Below are 14,495 nucleotides of genomic sequence, written 5' to 3'. Positions count from 1 at the left end.
TCTTTTACTTTCTTCCCCTGTGGTAACTTGGCTATGCTTGTTTCAGAGCTTGCACACAAAGCTACAGCACAACAGGAGCTTGTGCGCGGTAACTGTTTAGTTCTCTCTGTTTTCTTCCATGTAACTTTAAGTACAACATACCAGGGGTTGCATGAGAAGCTGCAGCGAAACAGGAGCCTGTGCCTGGCAAGTGTTATATCACCCATTTTTTTTCTCCTCTCTTTCTTTCTTTTACTTTCTTCCCCTGTGGTAACTTGCCTATGCTTGTTTCAGAGCTTGCACACAAAGCTACAGCACAACAGGAGCTTGTGCGCGGTAACTGTTTAGTTCTCTCTGTTTTCTTCCATGTAACTTTAAGTACAACATACCAGGGGTTGCATGAGAAGCTGCAGCGAAACAGGAGCCTGTGCCTGGCAAGTGTTATATCACCCATTTTTTTTCTCCTCTCTCTTTCTTTCTTTTACTTTCTTCCCCTGTGGTAACTTGCCTATGCTTGTTTCAGAGCTTGCACACAAAGCTACAGCACAACAGGAGCTTGTGCGCGGTAACTGTTTAGTTCTCTCTGTTTTCTTCCATGTAACTTTAAGTACAACATACCAGGGGTTGCATGAGAAGCTGCAGCGAAACAGGAGCCTGTGCCTGGCAAGTGTTATATCACCCATTTTTTTTCTCCTCTCTTTCTTTCTTTTACTTTCTTCCCCTGTGGTAACTTGCCTATGCTTGTTTCAGAGCTTGCACACAAAGCTACAGCACAACAGGAGCTTGTGCGCGGTAACTGTTTAGTTCTCTCTGTTTTCTTGCATGTAACTTTAAGTACAACATACCAGGGGTTGCATGAGAAGCTGCAGCGAAACAGGAGCCTGTGCCTGGCAAGTGTTATATCACCCCTTTTGTTCTCCTCTCTTTCTTTCTTTTACTTTCTTCCCCTGTGGTAACTTGGCTATGCTTGTTTCAGAGCTTGCACATAAAGCTACAGCACAACAGGAGCTTGTGCGCGGTAACTGTTTAGTTCTCTCTGTTTTCTCGCATGTAACTTTAAGTACAACATACCAGGGGTTGCATGAGAAGCTGCAGCGAAACAGGAGCCTGTGCCTGGCAAGTGTTATATCACCCCTTTTGTTCTCCTCTCTTTCTTTCTTTTACTTTCTTCCCCTGTGGTAACTTGGCTATGCTTGTTTCAGAGCTTGCACATAAAGCTACAGCACAACAGGAGCTTGTGCGCGGTAACTGTTTAGTTCTCTCTGTTTTCTCGCATGTAACTTTAAGTACAACATACCAGGGGTTGCATGAGAAGCTGCAGCGAAACAGGAGCCTGTGCCTGGCAAGTGTTATATCACCCCTTTTGTTCTCCTCTCTTTCTTTCTTTTACTTTCTTCCCCTGTGGTAACTTGGCTATGCTTGTTTCAGAGCTTGCACATAAAGCTACAGCACAACAGGAGCTTGTGCGCGGTAACTGTTTAGTTCTCTTTGTTTACTTGCATGTAACATTAAGTACAACATACCAGGGGTTGCATGAGAAGCTGCAGCGAAACAGGAGCCTGTGCCTGGCAAGTGTTATATCACCCCTTTTTTTCTCCTCTCTTTCTTTCTTTTACTTTCTTCCCCTGTGGTAACTTGGCTATGTTTGTTTCAGAGCTTGCACACAAAGCTACAGCACAACAGGAGCTTGTGCGCGGTAACTGTTTAGTTCTCTCTGTTTTCTCGCATGTAACTTTAAGTACAACATACCAGGGGTTGCATGAGAAGCTGCAGCGAAACAGGTACAACATACACTGGAGTTCACAAATCTGCAAGTTAAGATTTTGAGATAAAGTGGTGGTGCCTGCACTCTATTTTGACTCCACAGCCGCATATATCTTTTCAGGCATGGCGATCTAAGAGATACAAATGCCACATATGTTACTCTATAAGTATGGCCTGACCTTTTCTGGCTATCCCGGATTATGCGCTGTATTTTTTGTAGGCACCCCGCATGAACCATTTTTATGAAGTAACAAGGTACCCAAGAGTTGAACCCGGAAGAACACACAAGCATACCAATAATGTTTTTATAGACAGTTTTAACTGTAGCTTTTCCAGAACATAATTTTTCTTTCATGACGCCGTGCAATGAAAATCGACTTGTGTGGTTTGCTGTGTTTTTGTGGAAGAAGCAAAATCCTTTCTTTTCGTAAGGAATGTTGATGAAAGCAAGACTAAATGTTTATTGAAAGTTTTAACATTGTTGGCCAATCTCAGTTGCATAATTCTTTTTTTTTTTGCTCGTTGTATGTGTATCAGGTTAACAAAGTCTGCCACCCAGTATCTTGACGTGATTGAGAGCCACCCTATATTACAGGTCAAAAGCTATCCAGCCCTAACGTTGACGTCGATTTCATATATGTACAGGTCAACATTCACATAAATGGTTATTATAAGGGAGTGTTCCTATGTTCAGTGCCTTACTGTATAATGCAAAAACCAGAGGTAATTTCTCATTTTCACAATGCTGCGATATAGAGACCCCTCCATATACAGGGTGTTTGCCCTAAAGTGTCCAGAAATTATATTTAAAGCGAGCGCTAAAAGAAAAGCAAGTGCTTTTCGGCTACTTGAGTAAGAAACAGGTACTGCTTCACTAGTAGCACTGTTTCTCTTTTTTCGCCAGCTTTAAATCAAATTTTTGGACACGTTAGAGCTATATATTTGTTATCCTGGAACCTGTATAATTCACGTTGATAGGCCCAGGAGAGGTAAAGGGGCTCGAACCCCCCCTCCCCATGGCAGCCAACCAACCTCGAGCACGCAGGTTCTGGTACGTCCATGATGTAGCCTTTTTGTCGTCTCTTTATTTTCAAAGTCGTGTTCAGTCAGTCACAGCACACCCTGTACCGATAACAGTAAAATTCATTTACATATCTAGTTGCCTGAACGGCAAAAAAATTCAAATTAAGCAGGCGTTCCAGCTAAGCGAACCTGGGCACATGGTGGAGGAAAATATATTTAATTGCCGAAAAACTCGCTTATCTTCGTCTGCCGCTTTCCGAAAATGAGATTGCACGTCACCGTTCATTCAAGATGGGATATGAAATCCAGCATATTGCTGCGCGCAATCTGTCAGCGTAAAAAGTTCCGAAAATGACTGCGTGCGCGCAGATACGCTGCTCCCATAGTCACCGTTCGTTTGTGCGAGCCGTGTTGAGAACAATATCTCCCGTGAGACTTGCAGCACAGGTTTGTTTTGTGTCTTCTATCCTGGCGTACTCTTTGACAGACTCGAAGCCCTCCTTGGAGCTTGCATCATGGGCAGGAGCTGACAGCGCGTTGTAGACCTCTTTGCTCCGATGATCGCCCTTTTTCTTTCATCGTCAGCGTCTGGTACTTCACCCGCAGGCTGTATCCACAGCTTATATCCGCAGCCCTTGGGCAAGAAGTTTACTTCGAAGTGGATCTCAACACAAACACAAAACGAAAGCAAGGCAAAGCGTGTTTGCATAATCCGTACTGGCAGAACAGCTGGGTGGCAAGGAGACGCGAAGGGCAAGGAGGTTGCACCCTGGGATTGGCAGCTGGGAAAGGGAAGGGAGCAGGCACACGGTTTTTTATGGCAGATCGTCGGTGCGTAGGTTGGAAGCAGGTGGAAGATGATGAAATTCGGTAGGAAACTTCGGAATTAGGCGAGATACAGGCAACTTTTCTTTGAATTATGCGGTCAGATTGCAACACACCAGGACGGGTCCGGAGCGATCCTTCCGGTTAAGGGAAAAGGAATTTGCGAGGTTCTACTGTATCCATCCCAACCAACGGCACTGGGGTGGCAGTATCTGAATTTGGATTACTAGTCAGGCAAAACTAGTATGAGTTAGAGCCAGGGCTGATTAAGAATATGGGTGAAACAAACCCATAGGCTTCAGACCACAAATAAAAAAAAAATATTCACGAAACAAGCCAGTGGGTGCCACAACGTCACCCATTGGCCCTTCGTGAATTGCCTTGGTTTCTCAACTTTATAAAGTGAAGAAGGTCATGTTTTATGCGAAGAAGCTTGCATAGAGCAAGCAGGCTCACACGTCTGCTGCAGTAACATAAGTTGAAGCACAAGGGTTGCTGTTTTGAGATTGTATCACAGTTATATCTGGAACCAGAAGGGGCGCTTCACAACCCAAGAACAAGACATCCAGAAAGCGTTCAAACAGCGTTCAAAAGCGTTCAAAAGTTGGGATCGATGCATAGTAGTCGTCCTTAAGTTTTTATTGAGCTAATTCCATAACATTTTTACCACACTTTGTGCATAAATGGCACGCGGCGCTTGAAAATTTCAATCTTTTCAGTGATCTGCAACTGGCGTACTGTCTGTCTGCTGTATATGCTTTATGGTTGGTTATCTTATGGATTTCAGGGAATGATAAGCTTGCAACCAAGGAGGTAGCTACTGCTTGGAACAAGGCAGAGAGCACCAGCTCAGATAACTTAAGTTTGGCTTTGATAATATGTTCATCTTTTACATATACTTTCACATATATTTATTTAGGGCCTGACCTTTCGAGACTGATTTTTTTTAGAAAAGTTATGGGGTAAATATTAGGTCGTATTTTTCTTTGTGCATATACCAGCACTGTAATGTGAAAAAGCACCATGCCACTGAAGAGGGCTGTCTGTAAATGTTAGCAGCTTTTCAAGTGCCATTGCATGTTATACCGTGTCATATGTTGACATAGTCAAAAGGAAATCTGTTGCCTGTCGGCACTGTCCTTTGCGGAATGAAGATGCATCGCCTAACAGCCGTCTCAAGCACAGTTTTGTTTAACACTGATGTAGTGTGGCTAGCCAAGACCAGAGACAAAAACGGCCGTTCTTGTCCTAGAACATTTTGAGAATGCCACTTTATTTTCCTCTCCACGCGTTCGTGCCCCATCTTCGTCCTCCTTCTACATTACTCCTTTGTCCATCCCTCCGTGGATGGTGAGGCATTATATTTCCGATGGTAGCCCTTTCTTTCGTTCCTTTTCGTCCGTGATAAGTCACAGCCTTTAATATACCTCCGAATGTGATGAGCTTCTTGACGGTATAGGGCCCCTCGAACGGATTTCTACTCCCCCGTAGACCGCTACATACGAGCACCAGGTCTCCTTCCTCGAGCTTCGGGCTGTTGTGGCGGAGATGGAATCCTTTCTTCATACGGTGTCTGTATTCGGCCTCTTTTTCGGACTCTCTTGAAGCTGAACTTTGTCAGTGATACCGAGCTCCTGATCAGCCGGAGGGACGGGCGCGGCCTTGTAAGCTGCATACTGGGGGCTACATCCCAGTGCCGAGGTATGTCATCTGTTGTGGTGGTGCACTGCCACACTTCCACCCTCCTTGGTATTCAGGGTAGTAAGCTATGTAGCCCTTAAAGGGACCATGAAAAGATTTTTGACAAGCCCACGATCATTTTTAATTAGTTCCCCTGTACTGAAGCATTCACTCTGTGAATATGAAGTTGAAAATCGTACAAATAGCGAAAATATTCTATATTTACCACAGGCGTGAACAGCAGCTGCTACGGCCCGCCTCCGAGGCGAACTAGCCGTGACACCATACACAGAACATGTTGCCGATTCGCGGACGGGCTTTTGCGAGCAAAGTGCAAAATTTTCAAATAAGCTTGCATACTTTGTCACGAAATATGTTTTAATTTGACTTGGAGACACGAATGTAACTAACCATTGACACAGAATCCTACGAGAAATGTAATATAGCCGTTGACTGTCAGCATGGTTACCGGAGCACGTTTTCCTCTTTGAACTTCTTCTTCGTCAGAACATACCTTCGTCGGTGACATTTTACGAGCTGCTGCGTACTGAACGATCCATAGACGCTGTATGTGTCGCATAACCTCTTCCTCAATTGCTGATAATTTGCCTTTCGCCATATTTCAAGTGGACGACGGGAGATATACGACGTCGTTGTTGTCCAAACCGAAACCATGCATCCACGTGGTCCGGCGGGGTGTGTCTTCCTCGTCGTTCACAGTTGGCTGAGAGGATTGGATGGCAATGACGTAAGCCCACTTAGAAGGAATATATCCAGGGGTCACGCCCTGCCATTTTTGTCTGATAACTGCGCCCCCGTTGTACTGAATACGGTTAAAAGTCGATGTGTGTACGATAGTGATGGATCATGAGAACGGTTTCCCGCAGGGTACTCGGAATCCTCGAAAATCATTTCATGGTCCCTTTAATGTCCCATTCCCTGCGGGATGGTATGGGATCGTTGTGCGCACCACTATGCCTCTCTGAGTCTTGAGTTTCCTGCTACGAAAGCCGGCCCGTTGTCCGAGATCAAAAGCTTCGTATCCCGGAACATTTCGCGCTCCAGGAGGTTGATCACGGATTGTACATCCTCCTTCCCCGCACGGGCGGCAACAATTCTTGTCGCTCGGTCAATCGCGAGCAAGAAGGTCTGTGTCCTGGACAACTGATATAAGCTAACGTGAGTTGTATCCTTGAGTTTCTGGCAATATGGCACAAAGGGAAAGCTATCCTCAGTTAAACTTGTTGACTTCAACACTCGTCGGCTTTACCTAATGCTTGTGAGCATGAGGGGAAACGTGTTTTACAATGTTGGGCCACGCCCATGTAACACAATGTGTTAGGGAACAATATGGTCAAACTTGTTTTTTCTACTTGTATTGCCCCAAAGGGGGCAGGCCCTACAAGTATGATTGACAGGCAAACAACCTCGTGCTCATTAACACTGATTCTTGGTAAATGGTTGGTAATAAGCAAACAAAATCGGTAGGGAGGAAGAGTGGAACAGACTGCGATCCTGTTATCCTTCCTCCTCATTCCATCCTCTTTACGGATTTTGTTTGCTTATTTCTTCCTGCTTTCTTCACAGAGGGAGGGCCCTTGGGCGGAGCTTGTATCCGCGGCAAAGCAAAGCCCGCAAGAGCGCCCAACTTGCGATAGGATTGCGGGTGCTTTTCGGGTAGCAATTTTTCTCCGAAAAACGTGCGCAAAATCAACTAATTTTGAGTGCGATACGCTGTTCCAGACATGGCCTTTCCAATTCCAGAAGAAAAACGTGGCGTTTATGTTGGCATTTTTCAGAAATTAATTAGCGAAATTGCACTAATTAACTAATTACACTAACAAAAGTCATTACAGTAGCTGGCAAAATCCTTCAGGAGTCTCATAAAGCAAGTCCCATGCTTTTATCACCCCTAGTTTTTTTGTGATTGTTTTTACTCTTTCTCGCCAGGCACCCTATATAGTTGGGCCCTTTTACGTCGAAGCTTTTTTTTTTTTTTGCCCGAGTACAGATATCTCGAAATCTCATCACCGGTAGGTCAACGTACCTACGGCTGATAACGTGCGTTCCTCGGTCCCCCGGGCTAGATCAAGGTCAAAGCCTTTCAAAGCAAAGGTCAGTCCTAGTGACTCACGCCTCACGCGCCGCTAACTGAGACAGGCAGACAGCAATCCCCTTTCCACCCAACGTCACTCCTCCTCATCTGCATTCGTCCAAGCATCTCTTCGTTTTGTTCTTCGCGGCGCCATGATGACTGAACAACGCGCATGAAAGTCTCTGACTCTGGAGCGGAAGGTGGCACTTATCAAAGGCCTGGTAGCAAGTTCATCAAGCCAATAGCATGAACTGTTTCATTCATGCGGGTTTCTGGCCTTCCACCGCCGTACCGGAGCCAGCAGACTACTTCAGTGGCTGTGATGAATTGTGCGACGACGCGATGCGCCCCGTATCTTTTGGGGAGAGTGACTTAGAACCTGGACATTGAGGACTATGGGCTTTACGACAGCAATGTTCCAGTAGCGGTGAACTGAGTGATACGGAAATCGTCGAGAGCGCTCGCGGCAGTGACGTGTCGGGAGGAGGGTCTCATGCGTTGCATTGAAGTGCTTGAAGATGCTTTCTTGTTCACAGACGCAAATGCCAAGCAGATTGCAGTTACAAAGTTATTCAATCTCAGATGATGTTAAAAAATAAATGGCTTCAGAATTGTGTACGAGCCCTAATACAGTAGGAACGCTTTTTTTTACGTTTTATAACATAGCGCATTGTGGTAACATCGTGGCGACGTAATTTTCGCTGTTTGCTTAACTCGAAACCCCGCTTATCTCGAAATTTTTTCTGGTTTTTACGACTTTGAGTTATCGGGGGCTTACTGTAGCTGGTGACAGGGGCTTAACGTTCTCCATTCTTAACCTTCTATGCATCAGAACATGTAAATCCCTGCTTTCAGTGGCCGTCATTACTTTTTAATATACAGTAGACGCTCGTTAATTTGAACTTCAGGGGACCACAGATTTTTGTTTGAATTATCAGGAAGTCTAAATTATCAGAACCTGTGTTCCAATGCAAGATTTTGGCTTGAAATATTAGCAGAACTCATACAAAACATGTTTTGGCACACACTAGCACAGGACAGTGTTGTATACTAGCACAGGACAAGTTGTACGACGCTGGGATCCACTGCAGATTTCCTCACCGCTGACAGCCATGGTACGTCACAGTTTCAGACTGTGTTACCTTGTGTCAGAGTTTGAAAACGTGGTCTAGGGCTGACGGTAAGAAGCAACAACAACATGTTGCATTTCAATGTTTGCAGCCTCGAGTGCAAATGCGGCAGTGGCAGTTTTGTTTTTATCGCGACAGCACACGGTGTACACGAGCCAAGAGTTACGACTGCACTAAACAGAAACACAGAAAACGAAAACATTTCGTTCTCTCAGCTCAGCAAGAAGCTGTGTGCTGCAAGAAGCTGTGTGCTGCATGGAGTTTCAGTTAACTCTTACGAGACCATACATTACACTGCAGAGATCAATAGAGCAGCAGAGATTAGCAATAAGACTATGTTGTCATGTGTTGTGTCACACTATGACGGCTTTGTGGGCTGGCTGGTAGCATTTGTGGTTGCGTTGATCTTTATTTCGTCCTCATTTTTGTTTTAGTCCTAGCACGAGCGAACGAGACAAGCGACCAGTCCGGTTAACAACCACATGCAAAAATCGTTTATTGGCTCGCAACCACGCGCCAAATCCCCACGCGCTCGATGCGCACTTCGTCATCTTCGGTGGCTATAACACTATAACACATCCCCCTCCGTTTGCAGATAAAGTCAAGTTAAGTCAAGTCAAAGTCAAAGTCAAGTCACATAAAGATCAAGCTTGATACTTTCTTGGAGGAATGACGCAACGCCCTCTTTTTGTGTGCCAGTGGGTCGTGTCGGTGCACTGTTGGTCTGTCGGTACGTCCGTTGAAGTGTCCGTTTCGAGGTGGCTGCTTTGCGGAGCGCTCACTGTCGATGTACTGGGCTCTGGTTGGCCTGGGAGAGGAACTAGATGCGTCCTGTTCCTTCCGACTTCTCCCTGCTCTGTGGAGACTGAATAGGACCTGGGTTGCGGAGTCTGTCCCTGGACAACGCCTTTCCGTTGCAGATCTATTACCCAAACATCTGTGCCGACTCCAAGTGGAGGTAGCTCCCGCACCCCGTGTCCCCTATTGTAGTGCCTCTCTTCGTCCCTCTTGTTTTTAGTTTCGAAGGCTGCCACTTTCTTGTAGTCAGGGGTGTACGGTACAAGCTGTAACTGCGCGACAGGTACGTTCGTGCGCAACCGTCGTCCCATTAGAAGTTCCGCTGGGCTATAGCCATTTTTCAAGGGTGAAGCCCGATATGCTAGGAGCGACTTGTACGGATCTTTTGTCTTCTTCATAGACATTTTAACGATCTTCACTGCCACCTCGGCAAGTCCATTGCTTTGCGGATAGCCTGGGCTGGATGTAACATGTCGAAAGCCATACTCCGTTGAAAATCGGGCGAAAGGGGAGCTGCTGCTCTGCGAAAACTGCGGACCGTTGTCGCTTATCACAACTTCGGGGATTCCATGTCGTGCAAATATGGATTTGCAGTGATTCACGATGGCTTCCCTGGACAATGAATGTAGCCGGACTAGCTCTGGGTACCGCGAGTAATAGTCAACTACAATGAGCCACCACGATCCCTGGCAATGGAACAAGTCCATAGCTATTTTCTGCCAGGGCCTGTCTGGGAAGTCCGTTGTAATGAGGGGTAGCTTCCGGTTTGTCTTTAGTTGCAAGCATTCGTGACAGTTCTTCACCGTTTGTGCGATGTCGTCGTTGATACTTGGCCACCAAACAGCATGTTTAGCTCGTGTGGTGCATTTTTCCAAGCCGAAGTGGCCCTCGTGTAAAAGCTGGAGAATCTGTTGTTGACAGGTCTTGGGAATGACAATCTGCGTTCCATGCATTAGCAGACTATCGGCTACTGCCAGCTGGTGCCGTGCTAGCCAAAAGGGTTTAAGGTCTTGCCCGAGATCTCGTCGAGTAGGCCACCCGTGTCTGGTGAACCTGATGATATGCTGACACGTCTCGTCCTTCTCCTGTTCTTGCTGTATGTCAAGTAGACTTCTCGCTGTCCCTGGAAGGTGAGTCTCAACATAGTGGACGAAACACTCGATCTCCTCCGTAAGGTCTGTGCCGTCCGTTTTCCGGAGAGGTGTACGGGACAGGGCGTCTGCCGCTAGAAGGTCTTTTCCTGGCACGTACGTTATTTCGTAGGTATATCGCATGAGACGCATCCGCATGCGCTGTAACCTCGGCGTCAAGTCATGAAGCTGTTTTGTCGAGAACAGGCTCACCAGGGGCTTGTGGTCGGTCTCGAGAAGAAACTTTTTCCCGATCAGGTAGTCTCGGAATTTCTCACTCGCCCAAAGCAGTGCCAAACCCTCCTTTTCTATTTGAGCATAACGACGCTCGACATCAGCGAGAATTCTGGAGGCGTAGGCGATGACTTGGTATTTCCCGTCGTCTTGTTTTTGTCGCAGGACAGCTCCGAGGCCGAAGGAAGATGCGTCCGCGGTGACGACCGTCTCTTTGGCTGGGTCGTAGATGCCGAGGACAGGGCTTGTAGAGAGTATTTCTTTCCATTTCTGAAACGCCTCTTGTTGTGGTGCGCCCCACACAAATTCCTGCTTGGAGCTTAACATACACGATAGTGGCTGTAGAAGTTCTGCTACCTTGGGTACAAAGCGTGTAAGGTACGTTGCCATCCCAAGCAGCCGCCTGAGGCCCGTCTTGTCCGTAGGGGAAGTCATTTTGAGAATGGCGTTCACCTTTTCTTCGTCAGGCCGAATCCCTGAGCCGTCGACGATGTGACCTAGAAAGGTAACTTGTGAAACACTGCATATGCATTTGTCTTTGTTGAGCGACATCCCTGCTTCTTGGATGCGTGTCATTACAGCTTCCAAGTGATGGTCATGTTCGATTTGATTTGCTCCCCAAATGAGTATGTCATCCATGTGACACAAAACTCCGTGGAGGTCCTTCAGCAGCGTTGCCACTCGTTTTTGAAAGTGTTCTGGCGCGGACGATATCCCGAATGGAAGTCTGTTGAAGGAATATCGCCCAAACGGAGTTATGAACGTCGTCAAGTGTTTGCTTTGTTCGCTCAGCGGTATCTGCCAAAAACCCGAGTTTGCGTCGAGTTTACTGAAGACCTTTGCATTTTTTAGCATTGCGAGTGAATGTTCGACAGAAGGGATAGGATGAAATTCACGCAGTACGTAGCGGTTGAGCTGAGTGAAATCAATGCAAAGTCTAATTCCTCCTGACTTCTTTGGGACGGTTACCATTGGCGCACACCAGGCTGTCGGTTCCATGACTGGCGTTATGACTCCCAGCTTCTCCATACGTTGAAGTTCCTCTTTGGTTTTTTGGTATAGGGGCAATGGTACTCTCCGTGGAGATGAAAGGGCAAAGGGCCTAGCATCAGGAGCTAGCTTTGTGTCGTAATCTCCTTGTAGAACTCCCAGTCCCTGAAAGACCGTAGCATATTCCTCGAATGGGGATGCCTTCGAGAGCATTTGTATTGTCGGAATGACTTTGAGGCTGTCTATGGCTGGTTGACCAAGCAAGCATGTAGGAAGTTCCTTCAAGACGTAAATGTCTTGTTGGCTTTCTTGTCCTTGAAAAACTGTCTGGAGAGAGGTCATACCGGTGACCTTCAGCATTTTGCCGTCTGGACCCCGCAGACGACGTTTGGGAGGTTCGAGCCGGATTCCCGTGAAGTGCTTAAGGAAAACGCTCTCTAGTATAACCGTTTCGTCAGCCCCTGTGTCAACTTTAAACGTCAACGGTATTCCTTGAACAAGGACTGGGACTTGCCATTTCGACGTTCCTCCATGAGCTACAACTCCTAGAAATGCAGTAGTTCCGTCGGGGGCAGATTGGGTCTGCTTAGCCGAAAGGCAAACTGATGAGAAGTGCCCCTTCTTCTTGCATTTGGAGCATATCTTGTCTTTTGCTGGGCAGTCCTGTCTTGCGTGCCTGTCACGGCCGCACCACCGGCAGAGCTTTTGGGAAGCTGACTTTGAAGAAGGACGGGTTGTGCCTGCGTGAATCTTCCTGGTTGCCAGTGTCCTTGAATCGGACCCCGGTGACACTTTGTGCGTCGTTAGTCGATGTACTGTAGCGTCATTGCCTTTGTGAAGGTCAGCTTGCTGCAGCCGGACAGTTTCTCGCTGGCGAGCCGCTGTGATAGCCTTTTGTAGAGTGAGTTCAGAGTCGAGCTGTAGTTGTTCCGAAACTTTCTTGTCTCGAAGGCCTGCAACCAGTCTGTCGCGAATCAGTTCTTCGCGCAACGCTCCATAGTTGCATAAGTCTGCCATTGAATGCAGGACAGTCACGAATTCCTCCACAGATTCCCCATCCTGTTGTACTCTCGTGTTGAACTTTGCACGTTCAAAGATGATGTTGCGGCGCGGAACGAAGTAGGCATCGAACGCTTCTAGCACCTTGTCGAACTTGCGTGCGTCTTCGGGACTAAGCTTCAGCGTGGCGTATATGTACTCCGCTTGCTCACCCATAATGTAGATCAGTGCATCTACTTGGCTTAACTCAGCCTTGTCGTTGAGGCCAGAGGCAGCACGGAAACGTAGAAAGCGTTTCCTCCAAGTGGGCCAGTCATTCGGCGTCTTGAACGTGAAAGGTTCCGGTGGCGTTACATTGAATGTAGCCAAGGATGCCGTAAATGTCGAACGCTCTTGTGTGTCGCCGTCGGGGAGAGACATCGTTGTGGAAGCGTGGTTATGTTCTAGAACTTTCTGACACCATGTTTTAGTCCTAGCAGGAGCGAACGAGACAAGCGACCAGTCCGGTTAACAACCACATGCAAAAATCGTTTATTGGCTCGCAACCACGCGCCAAATCCCCACGCGCTCGATGCGCACTTCGTCATCTTCGGTGGCTATAACACTATAACACAATTTTCACATTAAACGCAACACTATAGTATTGCTATGAGGATGCGTTACATGACCCTATGCATATTCACTAAACTTCTGGGCTGCGTTCCAAAACTATCTCCCGAGTAGAGCAGTCGCGTGACATGGTTGTACCACGTGAACATGGGGGTAGGGGAACCCTTGGGTAGGTGCTGGTATGGCAACAGGAGTTTGGCGAGCATTTAGGATATCAAATTTGTGCCGTAAAATATGTTTCTGATTGTTTTGGAGGTTTCACCGATGTATTGTGAATTGCACTTGCAGCGGAATATCAAGTAACAAATATTGGGTGAATTAGAGTGGAGTGAATGACGAATTTCCAAACAGAAGTCACCCAAAGTACTACGGGTAATGGTGGACGGCGCGATAAATTTACAGGTCTGGCACCGTGTACTACCACAGGGATAACAACCCGGCGAGCGCTTCATCATGCATGATGATGTGGGGATGTCGCGCAAATTTTTGGATCTACGGAATGCTACTAACGGGGGAGTCGGAAAAATTTCCTTTAATTACTCGTCAGCATGTAATATATTGAGATGGCGTCTAAGAATGGAATTGGTATTGACAAGTGATTTATGATATGTGGTGGATAAAACTACAGTGCTTAAGTCTTTGCGTTTCGGGGTGAATAAGGACACAGCTGTGGTGTATTAATCCAGCCGAACACCTGTAAGATGTCACCGCATACTATGTGTCGCCTTTTCGCTCCGCTATGGTTGTCAGATGTTTTCAGTCCCTACAAAATTTATACCACTTCAAAGGCAAAAGAATGATGAATCAATTATAGATTTTTCGACAAAATATAGCGTGGGGTTTTCGAGAAATCAATCCATAAATTCGGCGTATTTTTCGAAGGTGATCCCGGTTTGCTCCCTCATACCGCCTTAGCTTTATCATTCACAATCTTTAACAGCATACGTTCAGAAAGAGCACTTAATGGGCTATCTTTCAGTGTAAAAATAACTTCGGTCTAATGCCCACTTCCCCGATAGGAAGGCTAAAAAAATTACGCAAAAACGCGCTTTACAGCGTTTTTGCGATTTTTTCTCAAGCGAACGGCCGGCAGTAGGTATCGGGCTATTCCACAGAGCTACAGTCCGGTATGTAGAGAACGAGTACAAAAAATGTCGTCCCCGTCACTTGAACGTAGGGTACATAGGGCTGTCTCAAACTTCGGCGCGAGTCCTCGCTGATGAGGCATCGTGGTGCGCG

At 46.7% G+C, this 14,495-nt stretch overlaps 1 protein-coding gene across 1 annotated transcript; it reads right to left on the bottom strand.

Annotated features, from left to right (window-relative positions):
* Positions 1 to 9,140: 9,140 nt before the first annotated feature.
* LOC135395892 (uncharacterized protein K02A2.6-like) lies at positions 9,141 to 13,067 on the bottom strand. The gene has a single exon (XM_064626981.1). The coding sequence runs from the start codon at positions 13,065 to 13,067 to the stop codon at positions 9,141 to 9,143; it is 3,927 nt and encodes a 1,308-aa protein (XP_064483051.1).
* Between the last annotated feature and the right edge of the window lie 1,428 nt (positions 13,068 to 14,495).

Source organism: Ornithodoros turicata, chromosome 1, assembly GCF_037126465.1.
Source record: "Ornithodoros turicata isolate Travis chromosome 1, ASM3712646v1, whole genome shotgun sequence".
NCBI lineage: Eukaryota > Metazoa > Arthropoda > Arachnida > Ixodida > Argasidae > Ornithodoros > Ornithodoros turicata.
This window is presented reverse-complemented; position numbering and strand designations above follow the sequence as displayed.